This window comes from Coregonus clupeaformis, chromosome 35, assembly GCF_020615455.1.
Source record: "Coregonus clupeaformis isolate EN_2021a chromosome 35, ASM2061545v1, whole genome shotgun sequence".
Lineage (NCBI taxonomy): Eukaryota > Metazoa > Chordata > Actinopteri > Salmoniformes > Salmonidae > Coregonus > Coregonus clupeaformis.
The window spans coordinates 19249830-19273864 of record NC_059226.1 but is presented as its reverse complement, the minus strand read 5'-3'; the positions used below and the strand labels follow the sequence as shown (position 1 = coordinate 19273864).

The 24035-nt window shown below is 44.3% G+C and overlaps 3 protein-coding genes across 3 annotated transcripts; 2 read left to right on the top strand and 1 right to left on the bottom strand.

Annotated features, from left to right (window-relative positions):
- The first annotated feature begins 420 nt into the window (after positions 1-420).
- On the top strand, positions 421-4484 carry LOC121550755 (coiled-coil domain-containing protein 43-like). The gene is made up of 5 exons (XM_041863119.2): positions 421-636; positions 2341-2431; positions 2566-2710; positions 2918-2973; positions 3392-4484. Exons 1-5 carry the CDS (start codon positions 463-465, stop codon positions 3577-3579), a joined length of 654 nt encoding a protein of 217 aa, XP_041719053.1. The 5' UTR covers positions 421-462; the 3' UTR covers positions 3580-4484.
- On the bottom strand, positions 4473-17342 carry LOC121550754 (meiosis-specific coiled-coil domain-containing protein MEIOC). Its single transcript, XM_041863118.2, has 8 exons — positions 17163-17342; positions 16611-16730; positions 16192-16349; positions 14557-14661; positions 12534-14370; positions 12209-12343; positions 6244-6424; positions 4473-5955 (listed from the first exon to the last, which is right to left on the bottom strand). The coding sequence occupies exons 1-8, from the start codon at positions 17166-17168 to the stop codon at positions 5774-5776; spliced, it is 2724 nt and encodes a 907-aa protein (XP_041719052.1). The 5' UTR covers positions 17169-17342; the 3' UTR covers positions 4473-5773.
- Positions 17343-19785: 2443 nt separating this feature from the next.
- LOC121550560 (frizzled-2) lies at positions 19786-22836 on the top strand. Its single transcript, XM_041862871.2, has one exon. The coding sequence runs from the start codon at positions 19991-19993 to the stop codon at positions 21638-21640; it is 1650 nt and encodes a 549-aa protein (XP_041718805.1). The 5' UTR covers positions 19786-19990; the 3' UTR covers positions 21641-22836.
- Positions 22837-24035: the final 1199 nt, after the last annotated feature.

Below are 24035 nucleotides of genomic sequence, written 5' to 3'. Positions count from 1 at the left end.
ATATACTTGACTAAAAAGTCAGACTGTGTCTTATACTCCCACCCAGTGGTGAAAAGTAGAGAATCACATCTGTGTCCACGTCACCTGAGTCAGGGCTGGTGGGGGGGCTCTCGAATCTCATTGAATACCATGATAAAATCTCTTAAACATTTTAGTATAGGGGTGTGTTAACTACGTCCGATTGATTCACCGCTAGAATTTAAATGTACAATTGGTCACATAATCTCGCATGAAGATTTCTAAAGAATTCGACCGTCTATGAACGAATGAATAACATTTCAAATGGATTATGTAGTTGATTAATTATCCTTTCTTAAATGCAATAATGTAAATGATTAATTATTTCCTGGCAATCACTAAAACAATGTACCAGGGAGCAAACATATTCTGCTAAAGTTCTATCTAGCAGGCAATACACACGGATAGTCGTTGGGTGGATGTGGAAGACCCCGAACGGCCAAGATGGCGGCGTCCATGGCAGATGCCGGGGTGTTTGAGAAGTGGCTGAATGATCGGCTAGACTACTTAGAAGTGGACCAGGAGGTGTATGGAGCTTATATTTTAGGAATACTTCAAGAGGAGGAGAGTGACGAAGAGAAGGAGGACGCACTGCTAGGAATTCTATCTGCGTTTTTGGTAAATATACAGCAGGCAGACATGCCATGCTTGCGCCGCGGTAGTCAATAGCTGGTTAACGTGCTCGATGGTTACAAGTGGGTGTAAACTACGCTAACTAACAACTGAGTGACTTCAATCGATCTGTTCCCTATAACTAACTGGTAACAACATTTGCTAAATGTGCCAATCTAGCGTTAGCCATATTTGGAGATGGGGGTTAGGCGAATCAAACCTGAAGTTATCCAGACCCTTTCTATTATTAGCCGGCTAGCCCATATTGAGACTGGTGGGACTCAAGACTCCAGCTGGTTAGAAGGAAGCTGAGCTGGACAGACAAACAGATGATTCATGACATACAGCAGGGTGGCCAAGCCTCGAGAGCTACTGGGTACCGACCCGTATGCAGGTTTTAGTTGTTTTTACTAATCAGCTGCTCGTCAGGTTCAGTTGAATTAAGTTAGTTAGATCAGGGTTGGAGCAAAAGCCTACATGGTCAGTAGGCTACTCCAAAAGTTGGCAACCCCTGACATAGAACATTATACTAACTGATGATTCACTGCAGCCCAATATGGCGAGTGGGTGGGTCGAAAGGAATGCAGTGGCACCCCTTCCAGCATTGGAGAACATCCCAAGCCACCCATGCGTGAGCGCAACATCTATTTCTATGGGCACTGTTCATGACACAAACTGTTCACCCCTCTTGTTGGCTGAGAGAACATTTGGAAGGTTGAAAGGTTTTCCTGCAGTTCTACACATTTTGTAATGTCGTGCAGAGAACATTTTGCAGTTTTAAAGCTCATTGTCTTGCAATTCTATACATTTTGCCATATGCCTAATGTGTATTCATGTAATATTTGAGTGACTCAAACATTACAACAACATCAATGGGTTAAAAAACGTAGCTAAAAAATGTTAGCTGACATGGGCTAGTTGATCTGGACAGTTCTGACAAGTTATAATGTTAAATAGCTCTCGAAGGGATGCAATGACTGACATGACAAGAGGAAAACTGATGATGCACTACCCAATTTCGAAATTGCATTTTGTGCATTCTACTATTACAACTTTCAAGAGTAAGTTGAAAGCCAAACTGAGTAAAAAAAAACTGGCCAGCAAATTGCTTTTGCGTTGTATGTATGTGCTTACTGTGACTGTCACCCCGATATTGGCTACTAGGTAGCTACTTCCCACGCTGTTGCCGGACAGAAGTGCTTGGCAAGCGGGAGCGAAGGTGTCCCGGTGTTGTTGCCGTTCATGCCCTCCCCATTGAGTAGTAGATTTTATGTATGTATCAAGGTGACATCTGGATGGTTATTATCAATATTAGTTATTTCTTGTATAGGCTACTATCCTACTTGAAATCAAATCAGTGGAAGGACATTTTTTTTGCCATGTTAGCTACCACCGGCGACACGACCGTGATACAGCTGCCCAGTAGGAGGCACCTCAGGTCGGCAGGCATGTCGATACAACACCTGTACACTGGCCGCCGGCTTATCGACTCGTCGTGCAGCCCAATCAGCCAACCATAACGGTCTTGAGTGGCAACAAATCTGCCCAATTAGCGGATTCACTTTCCATACACCACTCCTTTCAACACACCCACTCGCCCATACTCCGGTTGCCATATTGGGCTGGAGCTATCCATACTTCTCTCAAAGTAGTGATGTTCAAATTCACTAACTAAATGCATCTCCATACTCCACTGTCTTCCATGCACAGGAGGATGAGAAACTTGAAGATGTCTGCAAAGAGATCATTAGTCAGTGGGCTGAGAGCTGTGCCCAGTCTGCAACCAAAAACAAGGAGGATGGTATGAACATGAATCAAAAGCTAAAAATTTAAAGACAGAACATTATTCTTGCTTTACTTTCAGACATGAGCTAATAGCTGGAGCAGCCATTGTATGGATTATCTGTTGAATTTCCTCTCTCTCTCTGTCTGTAGTTGAGGTACTGGCCATTGCCAATCTGATAGAGAAGCAGGCACAGATTGTGGTGAAACAGAAGGAAGTATCCGAGGAGTCCAGGAAGAGGAAAGAAGCTAAAGAAGCAGTCCTGGCTCAATATGCCAATATCACAGATGATGACGAATATCCTTAGCTCAATATATTGCAACTGTTGTGTGCCCCTACAGTTATGCTTTGCCCCTAGTTAAACCTATACAGCGCTAAAGTTCTTCAGTGTTTATTTCTGTAATGTATAATGCAAGCAGTGTCTCCCATTTTTATGTGACTGCAATGAGTAGCACTATTTGTATCGTTTCCCGATCATTTTTCAAGTTTCCTTGACATCAACACTGAAGCTGAAGAGGAGGAGCAGGCAGGAGCTGCTTTTTGCCCCAGTGGTGATAAATGTATCCTTTCTATGCCTCCTATTGCTCCTCCTATAACTCCTATTGAGGAAAAATGTACTTACTGTGATATGTGGTTGTCCCACCTAGCTATCTTAAGATGAATGCACTAACTGTAAGTGTCTGCTAAATGACTAAAATGTAATGCAAATGTATTGTTTACTGCATTCATTAAGTAATATTTAACCAGTATTATATTTTTAAAAGACCACTTATGGCACCCAGTCAACTTCTTAACCCAGGTAATAGTACATTTTGGTCTGTATTCGTAAAGCGCCTTGGAATAAGAGTGCTGATCTAGGATCAGTGTTGCCTGTTAGATCTTGAATATGATTATCCTAGATCAGCACTCCTACTCATGAGACGCTTTATGAATACGGGCGCTGGTTTTGTTGTGAAACTCCTTTACTGGTCGCCTCAGCCCTGTTTAAGAACACCAACGTGGAGGAGGTTCTGACCAGGAAGAAGCAGCAGAGGGACCAGGCTAAGGAAGACTCCCATAAGAAGAAAGAGACAGACAAGTTGCAGCGTGAGAAGGACAAACTAGCCAAGCAGGACAGGAAGGACAAGGAGAAGAAACGCACACAGAAAGGGGAACGAAAAAGATGAGAAAAACAAATTACACTTTGGGACATTGTCACATTAAATGTTTTGTTACTGGACAAAATAACTGAAATCGACATCTAATTTTACCTATCCCTTATTATCACCCTTATAAATGTAACATGACATTGTTTTTAATCCATTAACATTTAGTTTTCGATAGATTTCAGTCATCAAGCTTTATCTAAGGCTGGGAAACAGTCCATATATCTACAATGTGTTCTTTCTCCTCAACTGTGATTAATAAAGTAAAGCAGTGACTCTGAAAAGCCAACATAATAGTCTATGTATCCATCTCCACTAACTATGATCAACCTGCACAAGCTCTTGCCTGTATCTGTCATCCTACCATGTTGAAACTAAAGGGCTGGATGTTTTTGTTTCATTGCTGTCCCTACCTCCTTTACAATATGCCTCTACTAATAGGGAGACTGTCTATCTGAGCAATGAAAATGAATACTCATTCAATTGATGTAGCATGCAAGCCTTTGCTCTAAAATGTTTGCCCAGTTTAAGTAATAATTTTCCAAGATAAATGTTTTTAAATGGCATTCAAATGTTCTGCAATTACTAGAGGGGATATTGTAGTAAAAGGGAGGGGAAGTGCCCTATGGGATCTTAACTCACTCAAACATGGAGCCGCTGCTATACTATGTGCCAATGTGTTGCAAATGCTTTTCATCTTTGGAGATGGATTCACTCTAGGCTCACACTCAGTCATTGTCATATTAAATACATTCAGTTGGGCACCCCAGTCTTCATGTACTGTCTATGCACTCTCTTGTATGAGAATCAGAACAGCGTGGTGGTTCATACTGTTTACCTCGATTATATCATGTACAATGTTTGCAGAATGGCAATGGGGTTCATTTTTAACATATTTTTTGAATAAATAAATGCCATTTTAAAGAGCTTTATTGTTTTTTTGAATAATAAAACAGAAACAATTATCTTGAAACATTAATTTTCAAACAGGAACATTAAAAATACAGGGGTTTGAACATGTTTGCCACCTGTCTTAGAGTATGTGTATTACATCATTGATAGTATGTGTCCATCAAACTTAATTCTTATCTGTTTTTATGTTTTTGAAATGAGCTGTAAAGCAGTGTGATTAACATTCAGAGAATTAAATTCAAAATAAGAATAACATAAGATTTAATTAACATCAATGCATGACCAGTCCAAATTCCTGACCTACTGAGAGTAGTAAGTAAAAACAATACACTTGCTATGTTGCATTTCAGGTAAACCGAGGAAACACTCTAGGCTTCAAGTTGACGATTGATTGGTATGTTAACATGGAATATGACAGAAGTGGTTCCATTGCCATATCCACTCAACTTAAGAGGAGGCAATGATCACTTATCCACAATTATTGGTTGTTAAGAAGCGTATTACAGAACTGAATGTCAAATCACATTCGAATAAATAAGTAAAACAATCGGGAAAACATTCAAATTACTGACTTTTTAATAATTATAAATAGTGTCTTTAAATAATATTTAGGCCTTTCCAAGATTCACATTACTTTCGATGACACTAATCACAAAATGTGGTTATTTTGAAGAAGTTATTTGAAGATAAATTATGCCTTAACACATTTCATATTATGAATTCCCCTTTCCCCAAGAGCAACTATCAATCAAATTGTATTAAAACGTGTGGCCAAATAAATGAAACTCATTATCCTTGCAATGACTGCAAGGACCCTAGCTCTCAGTTAGTTGACAATACTGATGAATATAATACTGTACATTCTCCTACAGTTATCACCACCAAACAGATAAAATATATCTGATTGGGCTCTGCTCTCTCATGTTCCTAATAGAAGCTCATTAACAGAGAATTACTGGGTCTGAAGGGATTATGGGGATTTTCAATTCAACAGCATAATAAAATTGTACTGCCATTTAAAATAAATGCAACCCCCAGTTATTCCATTACATTGTTCTGAACCACCTGCTTAAGGATACAACATTTTGATTAGATTTTAAGTTAGACTGATAATCTCAGCAAACAATCAATTTCCTCTATTTGCTCAAACTGAGCATAACTGCAATAATTCCTTCTGTTCAGTCTAATGATGTGATCACAATTTTATCTGGCCTAATGCTCCTCACTGGTCTTGCTCTCAGCAACATCTATAGCATGAATGTGAGTGAGTGTCACATGTGAACCATAGGGTGGCTCTGTGGCATCAGAACTGGATAAGTGTTCTCCCTGGGCTGGTCTCAGAGGTGCTCTCTTCGTCCCTCTGCTCATCCAGCTTGTCCGTGTTGGACTTGGGCAGGGTCATCTGTAGGGCACACCACAGGGCAGTGCGGGACTTCCTTGTGGTCAAACACAGATCCCTCAGCGCTGTAGCAAGCAGCAGGATATCTAGCAGGAATACAGGCACAAAATAAGAAAGGATTATCAAAAGGAAACGTTTACGTTTTTAGGCCTCTTGCTGCTCATCCCTAATACAGGAAGGCAAATGTAGAAGATAAGCTCTGTCAGTTTCTCTTTCCAGGAAATAAAATATAAAAGGCTCTACAGAAAAAAGAATGGCAGCCATATTTCCAGAATAAATCTAAAACAACATTGGAAGACAAGCACAGACAAATGCTGGGGGATTCAGTTGTTTAAAACTAGCTGCGGCTCATTAATGACTTAGTGTTGAGTTACCTCTGTCCTCTCTGAAATGTGCACTGGCCTGTCTCTGCCGGTTTGAAGTGTTGACAAATTCCTCCTTGCGTCTGGCCTGGGTAATGTAAATAGCCTCGAGGTGTCTGTCCAGCGCTGAACAAATATTGGCATGGAGGGGGAAGCTACGCAGACACTCCATTTTACCCAGAAGGCTCACCACCTATGATATAAGAGGAAAATATTTTTCCATCAATATTTCTTCAAATATATTTTGAAACACTTGCAGAACTTGATGGGTGTTTATCTAGTCTACAGCAACAGGTATTCATGTATTGGTCTTAATCAACTATTCTATCAACACTCATGCCAACTTGTGTGGAATTAGCCATAATCTAATCCTACAATTCCAAAGTGGACATTTAACCTCCTAGTCGATTGACGATTAACCTAGAGATATGTTTTTGCATGGGATGCGTCTTAATCCACAGCATCCGCCGATATCGCACTTCCATATCTATGGTGAAAAGTGGCAGAGATAGAGCAGTGTTTGTTAGACCATGAGACATCACGAAAATCTGTGTTTTCACAAAATAACTTGACCTATGAACTAGTATGACCACTCTATGGAAAGGGGAGACTCTCGCGAACATGATGGTGGCTCCATTTCGCTCTACAACCCCCACAAGTGTCAGGGGACTCGTCTGAAGTGGATGTGCCAACTTCTGTTTGTAGCGTCCGAATCGTTTGGGCTACAAACTAATGCGACCCCACTGTGGAAAGGGGGATACTCAAGTGTCACGGGACTCGTCTGTAAGTAACCAGTACTGGTTGACAAAAAAGGGGTTAAATATGTGTAAAAAATATATATTTCCTTAGCTTTCTTAAATCTCCTAGATATAGGACAAACACTTCAAAACCTTGTTTCTTATGATTTAGTTTTGACTGTATTTTTTGCCATTTACAGTGCATTCGGAAAGTATTCAGAACACCCCTTGACTTATTCCACATTTTGTTACGTTACAGCCTTATTTTAAAATGGATTAAATCGTTTTTTTCTCTCATCAATCTACACACAATACCCCATAATGGCAAAGCATGAATTGGTTTTAAGAATTTTTTGCAAATGTATAAAAAAAAAACGAACTGAAATATCACATTTACGTAAGTATTCAGACCCTTTACTCAGTACTTTGTTGAAGCACCTTTGGCAGCGATTACAACCTTGAGTCTTCTTGGGTATGACGCTACAAGGTTGTCACACCTGTATTTGGGCAGTTTCTCCAATTCTTTTTTGCAGATCCTCTCAAGCTCTGTCAGGTTGGATGGGGAGCGTTGCTGCACAGCTATTTTCAGGTTAGTCTATTCCTAGAAAACATTGAACCGCTGTAGTTTACAACAATTATAGTTTCTGAGGTGGAAGTTGGGAGAGTTGTATTTGGGAGTTGTGGCTCTCTCCTTTCCCAGATGTTTAGTTCATTTTATTCCGATCTCCTCTGCATTATTGTAGCCATCTGCTGCAGCCTGTCAACTATGCCTCTGCCTATCCCTGTTCTCTCCTCTCCGCACAGGCTACACAAACGCCTCACACCGCGTGGCTGCTGCCTCTCTAACCTGGTGGTCCCTGCACGCACGACCCATGTGGAGTTCCAGGTCTCAGGCAGCCTCTGGAACTGCCGTTCTGCTGCCAACAAGGCAGACTTCATCCCAGCCTATGCTACCCTCCAGTCCCTCGACTTCGTGGCACTGACGGAAACATGGATTACCACTGAAAACACTGCTACTCCTGCTGCTCTCTCCTCGTCTGACCATGTGTTCTCGCATACCCCGAGAGCATCTGGTCAGCGGGGTGGTGGCACAGGAATCCTCATCTCTCCCAAGTGGACATTCTCAATTTTTCCCCTGACCCATCTGTCTATCTCCTCATTTGAATTCCATGCTGTCACAGTCACTAGCCCATTTAAGCTTAATATCCTTGTCATCTATCGCCCTCCAGGTTCCCTTGGAGAGTTCATCAATGAGCTTGACGCCTTGATAAGTTCCTTTCCTGAGGATGGCTCACCCCTCACAGTTCTGGGGGATTTCAACCTCCCTACGTCTACATTTGACTCATTTCTCTCTGCCTCCTTCTTTCCACTCCTCTCCTCTTTTGACCTCACCCTCTCACCATCCCCCCCTACTCACAAGGCAGGCAATACGCTTGACCTCATCTTTACTAGATGCTGTTCTTCTACTAATCTCACTGCAACTCCCCTCCAAGTCTCCGACCACTACTTTGTATCCTTTTCTCTCTCCCTCTCCTCCAACACTACTCACTCTGCCCGTACACAGATGGTAATGCGCCGTCGCAACCTTCACTCTCTCTCCCGCTACTCTCTCCTCTTCCATCCTATCATCTCTTCCCTCTGCTCAATCCTTCTCCCTCCAATCTCCTGATTCTGTCTCCTCAACCCTCCTCTCCTCCCTTTCTGCATCCTTTGACTCTCTATGTCCCCTATCCTCCCGGCCGGCTCGGTCCTCCCCTCCAGCTTCGTGGCTTGATGACTCATTGCGAGCTCACAGAACAGAGCTCCGGGCAGCTGAGCGGAAATGGAAGAAAACTAGACTCCCTGCAGACCTGGCATCTTTTCACTCCCTCCTCTCTACATTTTCTTCATCTGTTTCTGCTGCTAAGGCCACTTTCTACCACTCTAAATTCCAAGCATCCGCCTCTAACCCTAGGGAAGCTCTTTGCCACATTCTCCTCCCTGCTGAATCCCCCTCCCTCCTCCCTCTCTGTGGATGACTTCGTCAACCATTTTGAAAAGAAGGTTGACGACATCCAATCCTCGTTTGTTAAGTCAAATGACACTGCTGGTCCTGCTCACACTGCCCTACCCTATGCTTTGACTTCTTTCTCCCCTCTCTCTCCAGATAAAATCTTGCGACTTGTGACGGCAGGCCGCCCAACAACCTGCCCGCTTGACCCTATCCCCTCCTCTCTTCTCCAGACCATCTCCGGTGACCTTCTCCCTTACCTCACCTCGCTGATCAACTCATCCTTGACCGCTGGCTATGTCCCTTCCGTCTTCAAGAGAGCGAGAGTTGCACCCCTTCTCAAAAAAACCAACACTCGATCCCTCTGATGTCAACAACTACAGACCAGTATCCCTTCTTTCTTTTCTCTCCAAAACTATTGAGCGTGCCGTCTTTAGCCAACTCTCTTGCTATCTCTCTCAGAATGACCTTCTTGATCCAAACCAGTCAGGTTTCAAGACTGGTCATTCAACTGAGACTGCTCTTCTCTGTGTCACAGAGGCTCTCCGCACTGCTAAAGCTAACTCTCTGTCCTCTGCTCTTGTCCTTCTAGACCTGTCTGCTGCCTTTGATACTGTGAACCATCAGATCCCTCCTCTCCACCCTCTCCGAGCTGGGCATCTCCGGCGCGGCTCACTCTTGGATTGCGTCCTACCTGACCGGTCGCTCCCTACCAAGTGGCGTGGCGAGAAGCTGTCTCCGCACCACGTGCTCTCACCACTGGTGTCCCCCAGGGCTCAGTTCTAGGCCCTCTCCTATTCTCGCTATACACCAAGTCACTTGGCTCTGTCATATCCTCACATGGCCTCTCCTATCATTGCTACGCTGACGACACACAACTAATCTTCTCCTTTCCCCTTCTGATAACCAGGTGGCGAATCGCATCTCTGCATGTCTGGCAGACATATCAGTATGGATGACGGATCACCACCTCAAGCTGAACCTCGGCAAGACGGAGCTGCTCTTCCTCCCGGGGAAGGACTGCCCGTTCCATGATCTCGCCATCACGGTTGACAACTCCGTTGTGTCCTCCTCCCAGAGTGCGAAGAGCCTTGGCGTGACCCTGGACAACACCCTGTCGTTCTCTGCTAACATCAAGGCGGTGACCCGATCCTGTAGGTTCATGCTCTACAACATTCGGAGAGTATGACCCTGCCTTACACAGGAAGCGGCACAGGTCCTAATCCAGGCACTTGTCATCTCCCGTCTGGATTACTGCAACTCGCTGTTGGCTGGGCTCCCCTGGCCATTAAACCCCTACAACTCATCCAGAATGCCGCAGCCCGTCTGGTGTTCAACCTTCCCAAGTTCTCTCACGCACCCCGCTCCTCCGCACACTCCACTGGCTTCCAGCTCGCATCTGCTACAAGACCATGGTGCTTGCCTACGGAGCTGTGAGGGGAACGGCACCTCCGTACCTTCAGGCTCTGATCAGTCCCTACACCCAAACGAGGGCACTGCGTTCATCCACCTATGGCCTGCTGGCTCCCCTACCTCTGCGGAAGCATAGTTCCCGCTCAGCCCAGTCAAAACTGTTCGCTGCTCTGGCACCCCAATGGTGGAACAAGCTCCCTCACGACGCCAGGACAGCGGAGTCACTCACCACCTTCCGGAGACATTTGAAACCCCACCTCTTTAAGAAATACCTGGGATAGGATAAAGTAATCCTTCTACCCCCCTTACTCCAACCCCCCAAAAAAAAAAAACATTGTAAAGTGGTTATCCCACTGGCTATAAGGTGAATGCACCTATTTGTAAGTCGCTCTAGATAAGAGCGTCTGCTAAATGACGTAAATGTAAATGTCTCTCCAGAGATGTTCGATTGGGTTCAAGTCCAGGCTCTGACTGGGCCACTCAAGGACATTCAGAGAGATATCCCGAAGCCACTCCTGCGTTGTCTTGGCTGTGTGCTTATGGTTGTTGTCTTGTTGGAAGGGGAACCTTTGCCCCAGTCTGAGGTCCTGATCACTCTGGAGCAGGTTTTCTTCAAAGGATCTCTCTGTACTTTGCTCCGTTCATCTTTCCCTCAATCCTGACTAGTCTCCCAGTCCCTGCCACTGAAAAACATCCCCACAGCATGATGCTGCCACCACCATGCTTCACCGTAGGGATGGTGCCAGGTTTCTTCCAGAAGTGACGTTTGGCATTCAGGACAAAGAGTTCAATCTTGGTTTCATCAGACCAGAGAATCTTGTTTCTCATGGTCTAAAAGTCATTTCGGTGCCTTTTGGCAAACTCCAAGCGGGCTGTCGTGTGCCTTTTACTGAGGAGTGGCTTCTGTCTGGCCACTCTACCATAAATGCCTGATTGGTGGAGTGCTGCAGAGATGGTTGTCCTTCTGGAAGGTTCTCCCGTCTCCACAGAGGAACTCTGGAGCTCTGTCAGAGTGACCATCAGGTTCTTGGTCACCTCCCTGACCAAGGCCCTTCTCCCCCGACTGCTCAGATTGGCCAGGCGGCCAGCTCTAGGAAGAGTCCTGGTGGTTCCAAACTTCTTCCATTTAAGAATGATGGAGGCCACTGTGTTCTTGGGGACCTTCAATGCTGCAGACAGTTTTTGGTACCCTCCCCCAGATCTGTGCCTTGACACAATCCTGTCTTGGTGCTCTACGGACAATTCCTTCGACCTCATGGCTTGGTTTTTGCTCTGACATACACTGTCAACTGTGGGACCTTATATAGACAGGTGTGTGCCTTTCCAAATCATGTCCAATCAATTTAATTTACCACAGGTGGACTCCAATCAAGTTGTAGAAACATCTCAAGGATGATCAATGGAAACAGGATGCACCTGAACTCAATTTCGAGTCTCATAGCAAAGGTTCTGAATCCTTATGTAAATAAGGTATTTCTGTTTTCCTATTTGTAATGCATTTGCAAACATTTCTAAAAACCTGTTTTCGCTTTGTCATTATGGGGTATTGTGTGTAGATTGATGAGAGGAAAAAATTATTTTATAAATTTTAGAATAAGGCTGTAACGTAACAAAATGTGGAAAAAGTCAAGGAGTCTGAATACTTTTCGAATGCACTGTATGAATGTGTTATTCAATGCGTTTCTCAGGGCTATAGTAGTAAAGGCCAAATTCAATATTTTATCAAATCATTTTTTATATATTATTTTTTATACCTAAAGGGGTCGTAAAATGGTAAATCAAATAGCTAAATGTATGACCATTCCTCCTTAGACTTTTAAGAATTAACATTTATCACCTTGGCTTGTTCTCGGATCTGGTCCACGATGAGACGGTCCACTCTGGAAGGGTTAGGTGGGATTTTGGGGAGGGCACTGCTGGACACCACAGAAATCCGCTTTCCAGGATAACTCTTGGTAAGGACGTCCTCTGTCTAAAACACATAATATAAAAAAACACTTAATGCCAACCAGTCAAACCATACATTATTTTAATCCTAGTTTGCGATTAATTCTCACCAAGTATTGTATTGCAGCATGATCAGAGAAATAATAAGGATTTCAAGATGATCACAACAAACAAAAATATTCCCACTAAATGAACCACTCATTTTTATTGCTCACCTTCTTCCTCTCCTTCTCCAGGACTCTCCATTGCTCGTAGCACTCCTCCAGGTGGAAGTGGAGCTCGCTCATGGGTCCTCCCCGGTTCCTCATCCTGCTCGGGGAGCGGAGGCCTCCCGTCGTCCCCGTGTAGGGGTTCTCTCCACTGGAGCCCATCAGGTCATTGAAATAAGGGTTGAAAGCTGCAAACTCCCCGTCTGGCAGCAGGTCACACAGGTCCATGGGGGGAATGGAACCGCCGTAGGGGAAGGAGGATCTGGAGTTGAAGCTGGCAGAGTTCAGAGGCATGTGGCAGGAGTTCTGTCTGGGGTCATTCACAGCCTGGTACATGTAAGGCAGAAAGGCTGGGTTCTTCCCTGCGTTGACTGTGCCGTTTCCTCCACCGAATCTCTGAGAGCCGTACATGCTGCCGAGTAGGTCGAGGTAAGGGTTCTGCAGGAGTCCCTGCTTCTTGCCACCATCTCCTGTCATGTGAGTGCTGGTCTGGGGCCTTGTCTTCCCATCCAAGCACAGAGTGGAGGAGTTGCCATCAGCCACCAGCCCGGCCATGTGCATCCTGCTCTTGTCCAGCTGCATCTCAAACTCACTGTCACTGGCTCCCCTCCTCAGCCTGCCCAGTCCCATCCCGACCTGGTTCTGTCCTGCCCTGCTGCTGTGGAGGCTGGGCCCGTCTCCCTGACTGTAGTCCTGGATGCACAGTGGCGGTCCTCTCTGCATCTGGTGGGAGTGCTGAGGTACAAACTCAGACACAGAGTGGGACAGCATCTTGGACGGCTCAGAGGATAAACAGTTCCCCCTTGGCTGCTGCTGCTGCTTGAGTTTGTTCTGCAACTGGTTCTGCTGGCTATAATGGTTAGAGTACTGGTTCAGACTCAGTCCCGTAGAGAGGGGGTTGCTTCCTTTCTGGACAGCCATCTTGTTTTGGTGAGAGCTTGGAGAATTGAAAAACACTGAGAGTGCTTTTGGTTGTTGGAAATACTCAACGTGTTGTGGACCAAATCCAGATAAGTCTTTGGAACCAAAGTCACTTTGTAGTGGCTGTTTGCTCTTCATTCCTCCATCAGTCTCCCTCTGCATGGCTCCATACTCCCCTCCCAGTTCCTTCTTGAACTGCATGGCTTGAGTGCTTTGCCCAAGCATCCTGGAATTGGATAAGTTCCTCTGTTCGGCCATGATGTCATCATAATGCATCTGCACACTCTGCCGGTTCTGGGGCTCCCTACCACATGCGTTGTCCTGCTCACCCACCATCAGAGCCTGGATGTTGCTGGCCAGCTTGTTGACCTCTTGCATGGTGTACTGCTTCGTCCTTCTGGGCTTGGCGCTGCTCTGTCCTGGGAACTCTTCATAGTAGTGGTCAAAGCACTGGCTGTTCATCTTGCTCTGGGGGCAGAAGGAGGGTGCAAAGGCATCCATGTGGTCAAAGAGAGCGTTCCCGGACCCACAGAACCCTCCAACCTTCTCAGCTGTGTTGTACTCGTGTTTACTCGGCCTCGTGTTCAACCGGTAGGCGTTCCCCACGTTGGGCAGCGGTAGCCCCGGCGGCTTCGGCAGCGGCTTCGGCAGCTCTTGGGTCTGTAGAGAGTATCCAGTGTCCATGTCTCCATTGCAGGAAGAGAGGAGCCACTGCTGGTCACTGGTATCAAAGCCGTTGAAACGCTGGTAGAACTCTTCGGAATCTCTGTTCTTTGGCTGCCCTTGTGCTTTACTGAAAGACTCAGGGTAAACATGGTTCGGCAGGAAGTTGGACTGCATTTTGGACTCTGACTGGAAGTACTGCTGGAAATCACCGCTCATTGACTTGGGAGACCAGACAGATTTCAGATGGGATGATGTCCTGAAAGGAGAGTTGAGAACAAAGGTTAAATACTGTTTTTTAAAAACAATTTAAAATGTCAAAGTCGTTACTGGTAAACGTTGTAGTTTCCATTTTCAATTCCCATTAATTTGTCTTGTCCCCCAATACAATGAAATTAGCTCATATCACTGAAGACAAAAAATACCCTCCTAATGAATAACTTACTCTTCCGTATAGTAGCTCTCCATTTGATCAGCCTCCTCCAAGATATTTGACACCAGCCCATAGAGATCAGCTTCACTTCCACAGTCATTTCCATCTGGGAGATTCCTTGGAGATTAAAACAAAAACATGTCAATATACATGAAAAATAATTCAATTTACATTTCAAATGGAGTGGTACATATCATATGAAAAAGTCCAGTGGTTATTAGCAGTTCAACTGAATTTCACATGGACAGTGTACTCATGAACACCTTGTGTTTTCAAATCACCTATGTTCTCTTTGATTTTAGTACAATTAATTATACTTTTTTTTTTAAATAAACGCAACATGCAACAATTTCAAATATTTTACTGAGCTACAGTTCATTTAAGGAAGTCAGTCAATTTAAATAAATTCATTAGGCCCTAATCTATGGATTTCACATGACTGGGAATACAGGTATGCATCTGTTGGTCACAGATACTGTACCATAAAAAAAAAAGTAGGGGAGTGGATCAGAAAACCAGTCTGTATATGGTGTGACCACTATTTGCCTCATGCAGCGCGACACATCTCCTTCGCATAGAGTTGATCAGGCTGTTGATTGTGGCCTGTGGAATGTTGTCCCACTCCTCTTCAATGGCTGTGCAAAGTTGCTGGATATTGGTGGGAACTGGAACACGATGTCATACACGTCGATCCAGAGCATCCCAAACATGCTCAATGGGTGACATGTCTGGTGAGTATGCAGGCCATGGAAGAACTGGGACATTTTCAGCTTCCAGGAATTGTGTACAGATACTTGCAACATGGAGTCATGCATTATCATGCTGAAACCTAAGGTGATGGCGGCGGATGAATGGCACGACAATGGGCCACAGGATCTCGTCACGGTCTCTCTTTGCATTCAAATTGCCATCGATAAAATGCAATTGTGTTCGTTGTCTGTAGCTTATGCCTGCCCATAACATAACCCCACTGCCACCATGGGGCACTCTGTTCACAACGTTGATATCAGCAAACCGCTCGCCCACACAACGCCATACACGTGGTCTGCGGGTGTGAGGCCGGTTGGACGTACTGCCAAATTCTCTAAAAAGACGGAGGCGGCATATGGTAGAGAAATTAACATTATATTCTCTGGCAACAGCTCTGGTGGACATTCCTGCAGTCAGCATGCTAATTGTACGCTCCCTCAAAAAACTTGAGACACCTGTGGCATTGTGTTGTGTGACAAAACTGCACATTTTAGAGTGGCTTTTTATTGTCCCCAGCACAAGGTGCACCTGTGTAATGATCATACTGTTTAATCAGCTTCTTGATATGCTACACCTGTCAGGTGGATGGATTACCTTGGCAAAGGTGAAATGCTCACTAACAGGGATGTAAACAAATTTGTGGCCAGAATTTGAGAGAAATATGCTTTTGTGCGTATCGGAAATGTCTGTGGTCTTTTATTTCAGCTCATGAAACATGGAACCAACACTTTACATGTTGGGTTTATATTTTTGTTCAGTATAAATCAAGTCTCGGTCTTCCTTTTCCCAATACTTTCTTCAGACTATCAATGTTAAATACTGGTATGACAAAACACAGTATGGACCGGGTCAGTATACAATTCTGAGAGTTGTATTTGAAGTAGTTAGTTTAGTTACCTGCTTTTAACATTGTTCTGGGTGCAATCAATGAGTTGGTATGGATCATCCTGTGCAGACCAGGGTGTGTAGGACATGGGAGGTTCTTCTGGCAGTGAGAAATCGGGTAAGGGGATGTAAGGCTGCAAGAGCCTTCCGTTGTCCGCAGTTCCACAGGTCTGTGAGACAATAAAAAAGGAAATTAATGAACCCTTTAGTGAAAACGTCAGCCAGTCACTGGTGAGAGATGAGAGAACATTCTGATTCTGTTTTGCCTACTATAGACAATTCATACCTAAGACTTACAAAACATTAGCTACTTAATATAAACCATTAGCTACTTAATATAAACCATTAATAAACATACCACTTCAATTATTTCTCATCTATAGCCTACATTGTAATGAACTGCAATCAAACATTTCTTTTGAATGTCTCACCTGATGCTTATATGGGGAAAAGAATGAGTCTGAACCTGATGATGCACTCTGGAATCGATCAAATGCCATTCTCACTCCTCTTGAACTTGCACTGATTCTATTCTTCACTGCATCATTAACCTAAACATTACAAAGATATTCATACAAACACTCAACAGAACAATACAGTTTTTATTGACTAGCTAGCTTGATTATTGGATATATAGCTAGCACGGTAATAACATATTGTATTGCACATGGCTAACTCGGCCCAAGTCAAATTGTAATTAAATTGACGTTAGCTAGCTAGCTAAATTAGCTAGCTTACAGTAGAGAACGTTAGCTAGCTAAGTTAGTTACAAAGATCGAAGGAAGCTCAGCAGGTGTCCAAGTTAGCTAGCTAAGCTAGCTAAACCCAAAACACCCAAAACAAACAACTTTTATGAATGACACAGTAATAACAGACAGTTTCACTTTTGTCCTAAGTTAGCTTTTGTGTCCCTTGTCTCCCTCACACGATTTCTGTCTAACTAAATGTAGTTAGCCAACTGGGCTAGCTTGCTAGCTACTTACCTCCATAAATTAACTAGTAAACAACGTTTCTGTAGTAAATGTTCCCAGATGAAATGTTCACTATTTAAAAATCAAACTTTTCCCAAAGATAAATTAAATAAAACGGACTTTAAACAATGACAGGGGAGGTCACTAGTACATTGTGGCTCACTACAGAATTGTTGATCTCGAGCTTGCCAGTTGCCCTTCTCGATTTTGTAAACTAGTGTCACGAGCAACTCTTTAAGCGAACATCTCGCTCGAGATCACCACATCAACCCCCGCGAATCAAATTATCTTGTTTTATCACTAACTGTCTCAAAGGTGATGATTGGTCCATAGGAAGCTTTTTCACCCAACGGGGTTCCAATAGCGATTGTACACATAAAGGGCATAGCAACCAATAATTTTCATAAAATTAAAAGATGGGGGAATCCTATTTTACTATCAATGAGGGACTATATCATGAGGCTTTTTCATGCATAATGAACGATGTTGTTGAACATTTATTGCTCTCCTAGAATCATCTTCATGGAACTTTTTTTTATATAAGTAAACGTGGTCGGCTACATCATCATAAATTATACACTCCTGTGTTACATAAAATACTAATACTATTCATTCAGGGCCTCAATTTATTCCGCCAAATATGGATAAACTTCCCCTGTACAATAGTTGGAGAGCGGACATTTTTGGTTACAACTGTCGCAAATGCATTGTCCTACAATAACCACAAGATGTCGCTATGTCTGGAGTTTTTTTTTGTTGCGTTGGCCTAGCAGGCAGGCAGGCAGGCAGGCAGGCAGGCAGGCAGGCAGGCAGGCAGGCAGGCAGGCAGGCAGGCAGGCAGGCAGGCAGGCAGGCAGGCAGGCAGGCAGGCAGGCAGGCAGGCAGGCAGGCAGGCTGATAAAAGATAGATAGATAGATAGATAGATAGATAGATAGATAGATAGATAGATAGATAGATAGATAGATAGATAGATAGATAGATAGATAGATAGATAGATAGATAGATAGATAGATAGATAGATAGATAGATAGATAGATAGATGATTAGATAGATAGATAGATAGATATAGATAGATAGATAGATAGATAGATAGATAGATAGATAGATAGATAGATAGATAGATAGATAGATAGATAGATAGATAGATAGATAGATAGATAGCGCATCACTGGGGGTGAGCTCCCAGCCATCCAGGATGTACATGCCAGGCGGTGTCTGAGAAAGACCCAAAAAATTGCCAAAGACTCCAGCCAGGAGTGCTTCCTTCCAGCAGGCGGTACCGGTGCATCAAGGCTCAGACCAACAGACTACCCCTTACGAGAGATTGCAGTCAGAGTGCAGTATAACTGCAGAACACTGTAGTATAACTTTAGTTAGAATGCAGTATAACTGCAGTATGATGCAAGTAATTTAGCAGTGTAACTGCAGTTACAGTAAGCATTTCACGGTAAGGTCTACACCTGTTGTATTCATCACAAGTGACAAATACAATTAGATTTTATTCTGCAATCACTGCGTCCAAAATACCACAGTCGACTGCAGTTACTGAACTTTTACTGCAGTTTCAAAACTGCTATCTTTTTTGGAAGGGCCTAAACAGCTTCTATCCCCTGGCCATAAGACTGTTAAATGGCTAACAACTACTTCTCTCCCTCTCCCACAGACTATCCACACTGACTCTAGGCCCATCCACAGGTTTCTACCCACTCAGTCACACACACATTACTGACGTCACACACTCACACCAACATGCACACACCCCCTCACACCTACGTTGCTGCTAAATGATTATTGATTCGATTTATTACAGGGATGTAGCTCAGTTGGTAAAGCATGGCGTTTGCAACGCCAGGGTTGTGGGTTTGATTCCCACCGGGGGCCAGTATGAAAAATAAAAAAAATAATGTATGCACTCACTAACTGTAAGTCGCTCTGGATAAGAGCTTCTGCTAAATGACTAAAATGTAAATGTATAACTACCATTAAGCTGATGTTAATTGATTATTGATTGCGTCACCATTAATATCCACCCATTTATCCTGCTACTGGTCACTATTACTCCTGTTGACATGTTGATATTACCATTAGTATACTACCATAGTATTTAAATATTCCTGCTACCAGTCACTTTTCAGCCCAGTTTACACTGCTATATTGTTTATTATTATTATTATTATTTTTTTTTATCCTGCTACCAGTCAATTTCTCCTCATCTCTGCCTGCCTACAGGTACACATCTACCACCTCAACTACTCGACTATCCCTGCTCACTGTAAATTTGGTACTGACACTGTTTTTTTCTTCCTCCTTTCTTATCTCTTATTTCTAGTGACAAATAAAACTTTAAACGTAATAGATATATAAATAGATAGATAGATATCTGCACATCTTGGCGTTATGCGCGGGGCTACACTACAGTATGGTTAATTCAGGGGAAGCCTACTGCACTGAAGTTACTCAAACTCTCCCAAGTTGATACTGCTCTGCAATTCCATTGGCCAGCAACACATTGGGAAGGGGTGGGAATCTGTTTCTAGAGCCCCCTTACCCCAATCCCTCCTTCCGACTTTACTTTGAAACCAACCACAGAAAGTTGCATGGGGGACTTGAAACTGTCTGATTGGGCCACGCAAATTGCACAAAGGAAAAGTCAAGCAGCCTCTTGCAGGCGAGCAAACAGTAACAGTTTTTCGCTCACCGGGACTACTGCAGAAGTTTTTCTCAATTATTCCGTTACTTATAGCCTAAATTCCCGATGCTACAGAATATAACAAGTATCTGTAAATTGCATGACTTTATCAGGTTAAAATAGAGGAGATTTTTTATTGATCAGCTCACAATGAAAATTGATTTTCAAACGAGTTTTGTGACTTTTCTCGCATTGATCATGCCGTCATTGATGGGAACAGCGCAAGGGGATAATGGCATTGCTGTCCCGGACCACGGATTTTGCCAGCCTATTTCAATTCCACTATGCACGGACATCGCCTACAATCAAACTATCATGCCCAATCTAGTGGGACATTACAACCAAGAGGAAGCAGGACTGGAGGTGCACCAATTTTACCCCTTGGTAAAGGTACAGTGCTCGCCGGAACTTAAATTCTTCCTATGTTCAATGTATGCGCCTGTGTGTACAGTTTTGGAAAAGGCCATTCCACCCTGTCGCTCAATTTGCGAGAGGGCAAAGCACGGCTGCGAGGCGCTCATGAATAAATTCGGGTTCCAGTGGCCAGAACGCCTCCGGTGCGAGAATTTCCCCGTGCTTGGAGACGGTAACATTTGCGTGGGTCAGAATGAATCTACTGCCACTGCCCCGCCCGTACACATGCCAGTCCCTGGAACCCCTGGCGTCCATGTCTACTCCACACCAGACAGGCCTTTCCGCTGTCCAGCTGTGCTCAAAGTCCCCACTTATCTGAATTATTCGTTTCTGGGGGAGCTGGATTGTGGAGCACCATGTGAACACTCCAGGAGCAGTGGAGGCTACATGTTCTTCAATGATAAAGAGATTTATTTTGCACGCATATGGATCCTCATCTGGTCGTCTCTGTGCTGTGCCTCCACCCTATTCACCGTCACCACCTACCTAGTGGATATGCAGCGCTTCAAGTACCCGGAGAGGCCCATCATCTTCCTTTCTGGGTGCTACACCATGGTCTCCATAGCCTATATCGCTGGCTACTTCCTGGGGGACAAGGTGGTGTGCAACGACAGCTTCACCCCAGACGGTTATAAGACCATAGTCCAGGGGACCAAGAAGGAGGGCTGCACCATCCTGTTCATGATGCTGTATTTCTTCAGCATGGCCAGCTCCATCTGGTGGGTCATCCTGTCCCTCACCTGGTTCCTGGCAGCTGGGATGAAGTGGGGGCATGAGGCTATTGAGGCCAACTCCCAGTACTTCCACCTGGCAGCCTGGGCCGTGCCCGCCGTGAAGACCATCAGCATCCTGGCCATGGGGCAGATCGAGGGGGACGTGCTCAGCGGGGTGTGCTTCGTGGGCCTCAACAGCCTGAACCCCATGCGGGGCTTTGTCCTGGCCCCCCTCTTCATCTACCTCTTCATTGGGACCTCCTTCCTCCTGGCCGGCTTCGTGTCCCTGTTCCGCATCCGCACCATCATGAAGCACGACGGCACCAAGACGGAGAAGTTGGAGCGCCTGATGGTGCGCATCGGGGTGTTCAGCGTGCTCTACACGGTCCCCGCCACCATCGTCATCGCCTGCTTCTTCTACGAGCAGGCCTTCCGCCACCACTGGGAGAGAAGCTGGGTCAGCCATAACTGTAAAGGCTTAGCCATCCCCTGCCCCATGCAGTACACCCCCCGCATGACCCCCGACTTCACCGTCTACATGATCAAATACCTGATGACCCTCATAGTGGGCATCACCTCTGGGTTCTGGATCTGGTCTGGCAAGACACTCCACTCCTGGCGCAAGTTCTATACCAGACTCACAAATGGTAAGCATGGAGAGACCACTGTCTAGGGAGGGAGGCCAAACCATGGGACTTGTTTTTGGACATTCAATCGGATGTTTTATAGTGTGTTTTTCTCCCTCCTATTAGTTTACTCACTGTCAGAGACTCAGTGGTACTTTAATACATTGATCATCAGATACTCTCAGTATTTTTATGGAACATTGACTGAATTTTTAAGAAATCAAATATTGCATGCCAAAATCAAGCTTTAAGAGTCGGGGGTCTTGACCAAATGACAAACTGTTGCTGACCTGAAGAATGGCCAAACCTCAGAATGAACAAACAACAAACGTGTTCAGTGGATGCCATGTGCTGAAGTGCTCTCTCTCCTCCCCCACTCTGTTCCTACTCCTTTTTTTAAGTTACCAGCCATAAAAACTCTCCAGTGTGAGTGAGAATCCAGCTGGGAATACAGTGAGCGGGGGAAGGAAGGAGGCCTGAAAGGACGGGCGGCCATTTTAAGACTATTTTTACTCTGTGAACGTGTGAGATGTAATTAAATGCAACTGTAAATAGGAATTGTAAAATATTAAATTATATATTTGTATTTAAAGAAAGGACATGTTTTGTTTTGTCTTCCGACAGCCGTAGTGCCTGGTTAACTCTTGCACCCCTTCTGAAAGGAGCCATAGACACACACACTGTCTGTCTCTTAGTGCTGTTTTCACTGGCAGTATGACACATACACATTTAAAGTTTTTCCTGTCAAACCCAGATCTGTAATCATTTCCTTTCTGATGTATCAGATCAGGGAAGCTGGGTTGTAGTAAAGGCAGTCTTTGGCTGTGCACTTTCCCTACTTAGCCCCTCTCCTTCCTCTCGTCTCCCCCCACAAATTAAATCCCTTGGAGCTGAGCTGAGCAGCAGGAGAGGCTGGGTGGGAGGCGTGAAGGCAAGGCTGCAAGGACACTGTGGCCATGCCTCCAGGGTGGGAAAGCTAGCCCTAATTGTCAGTACTACACTCCATTACCAAAAAGTCACACAAAAAGATCCACTTCTGGATACGGTGTTGCTCAAACTGTTAAAATAATGATCTAGGAAAACAAAAGTATTTTGAAAAACGGAGTCAAAGAAGAGTGTGGTATTTTAATGTTGTGACGTGAAAACTGGTGTGAATCTGGCAACCCCTAATCAACAAATGTATCTCACCTGACTTGCTGAGAGGGAGGACGGGTGACGACAAAATAAAAGCCACATGATTTGATCATTTTTGTGTGTGTCCTGTTATCTTGACTAGCAGGATTATTTTCTTGATCATGTCAATTTCATTTGTCTTTTAATTGAAAAGTTATTTTGTTACCAATATATTACAGCTCAGAATGTGGTAATAACATAGTTATAGTATGTAACAATACAAATATGGTCACTTTGTGGGAAAGTAAGGGTTTGAAGATGAGGGTTAGTATATTGTTCTATACTACAGCACAAACTATGTGGTGTCATTTTAAGAGCTACCGTTATTTCTTAAAGAAGAGTGCTAACATGTTCATGCTCAAAGATGTAAGGGAAGTTACAAGATGGTGGTCTCTGCCCAACTTCAGTAGGTTCAACAAACTCCCAATTCCCTAATTAGATTACCATAAAAAACATTTCTACATCATGTTAAAAAGTTATGGTTGGAGAAAAATGTGATAGGGTTGAAACCTATGTGTCTTATGGTCTTGGTTGGAGGGGCTTAGCTGTAGCAAGGTGTATGTTCCAGGTTCAAACTAACAATGCCCCCTTTGGAAACACAATCCAAATGCTGGGCATTATAAACATCACTGTGCCTCTGTTGAAGAGGGGATCACATTTGGGCTCTAATGTATGTCCTGAGGCCATGCAGTTTTACGGGCTGGACCCAATACAATGGCCTCCTTCACTCCAAAGTCATTCAATTACGATGATGTGGTGCTGTAAGAGACCCTACTTTAACGTGCCCTTGTGTGCACAACTCGTGGCTGTATGTATGTGTGGGCCTTTTCTGTCGGTAGACTTGCCCGTCTGTCCGCATCTCTCTTCGCTATCTCTCTCCCTCTCTTTCTCTCTTGATGTGTGTCTAAAATAGGCCTACTCAGATAGGTCTTCATCACGCTGCCCTTGCCAATGTGTTGACAGTTGAGTCATACCTCAACATCTGTTAGTTTTCAGACTGTGTGGCGACTGCCACAAGGATGCATTACCCTGCCGCGGCTTTCCAAGGTACAGGGGAGTGAGGTAACACTGGATGAAAAATGTATGCACTCACTAACTGTAAGTCGCTCTGGATAAGAGCATCTGCTAAATGACTAAAATGTCAAATGTAATACCTGGAATGACAAACCCTTAGATGGAATATTAGCTTCTATGCCAGCGTGAATAAGAATTTGAGTATGCTACTTTGTGTGTGGGGGTGGGGGTGCATTCGTCTCTACATGGGCGTGA

What these genes read in the sequence shown, in the direction of transcription:
- LOC121550754 (XM_041863118.2), bottom strand. An exon ending in CAGAACAATGTTAAAAGCAG is followed by an intron (nt 14,662 to 16,191) that starts GTAACTAAACTA and finishes TTAATCTCCAAG; the next exon opens with GAATCTCCCAGATGGAAATG. An exon ending in TGGAGAAGGAGAGGAAGAAG is followed by an intron (nt 12,344 to 12,533) that starts GTGAGCAATAAA and finishes TATGTGTTTTAG; the next exon opens with ACAGAGGACGTCCTTACCAA.
- LOC121550560 (XM_041862871.2), top strand. Translation starts at nt 19,991, where the DNA reads ATGAAAATTGATTTTCAAACGAGTTTTGTGACTTTTCTCGCATTGATC.
- LOC121550755 (XM_041863119.2), top strand. Translation starts at nt 463, where the DNA reads ATGGCGGCGTCCATGGCAGATGCCGGGGTGTTTGAGAAGTGGCTGAAT. An exon ending in GAATTCTATCTGCGTTTTTG is followed by an intron (nt 637 to 2,340) that starts GTAAATATACAG and finishes TTCCATGCACAG; the next exon opens with GAGGATGAGAAACTTGAAGA. An exon ending in AACCAAAAACAAGGAGGATG is followed by an intron (nt 2,432 to 2,565) that starts GTATGAACATGA and finishes CTCTGTCTGTAG; the next exon opens with TTGAGGTACTGGCCATTGCC.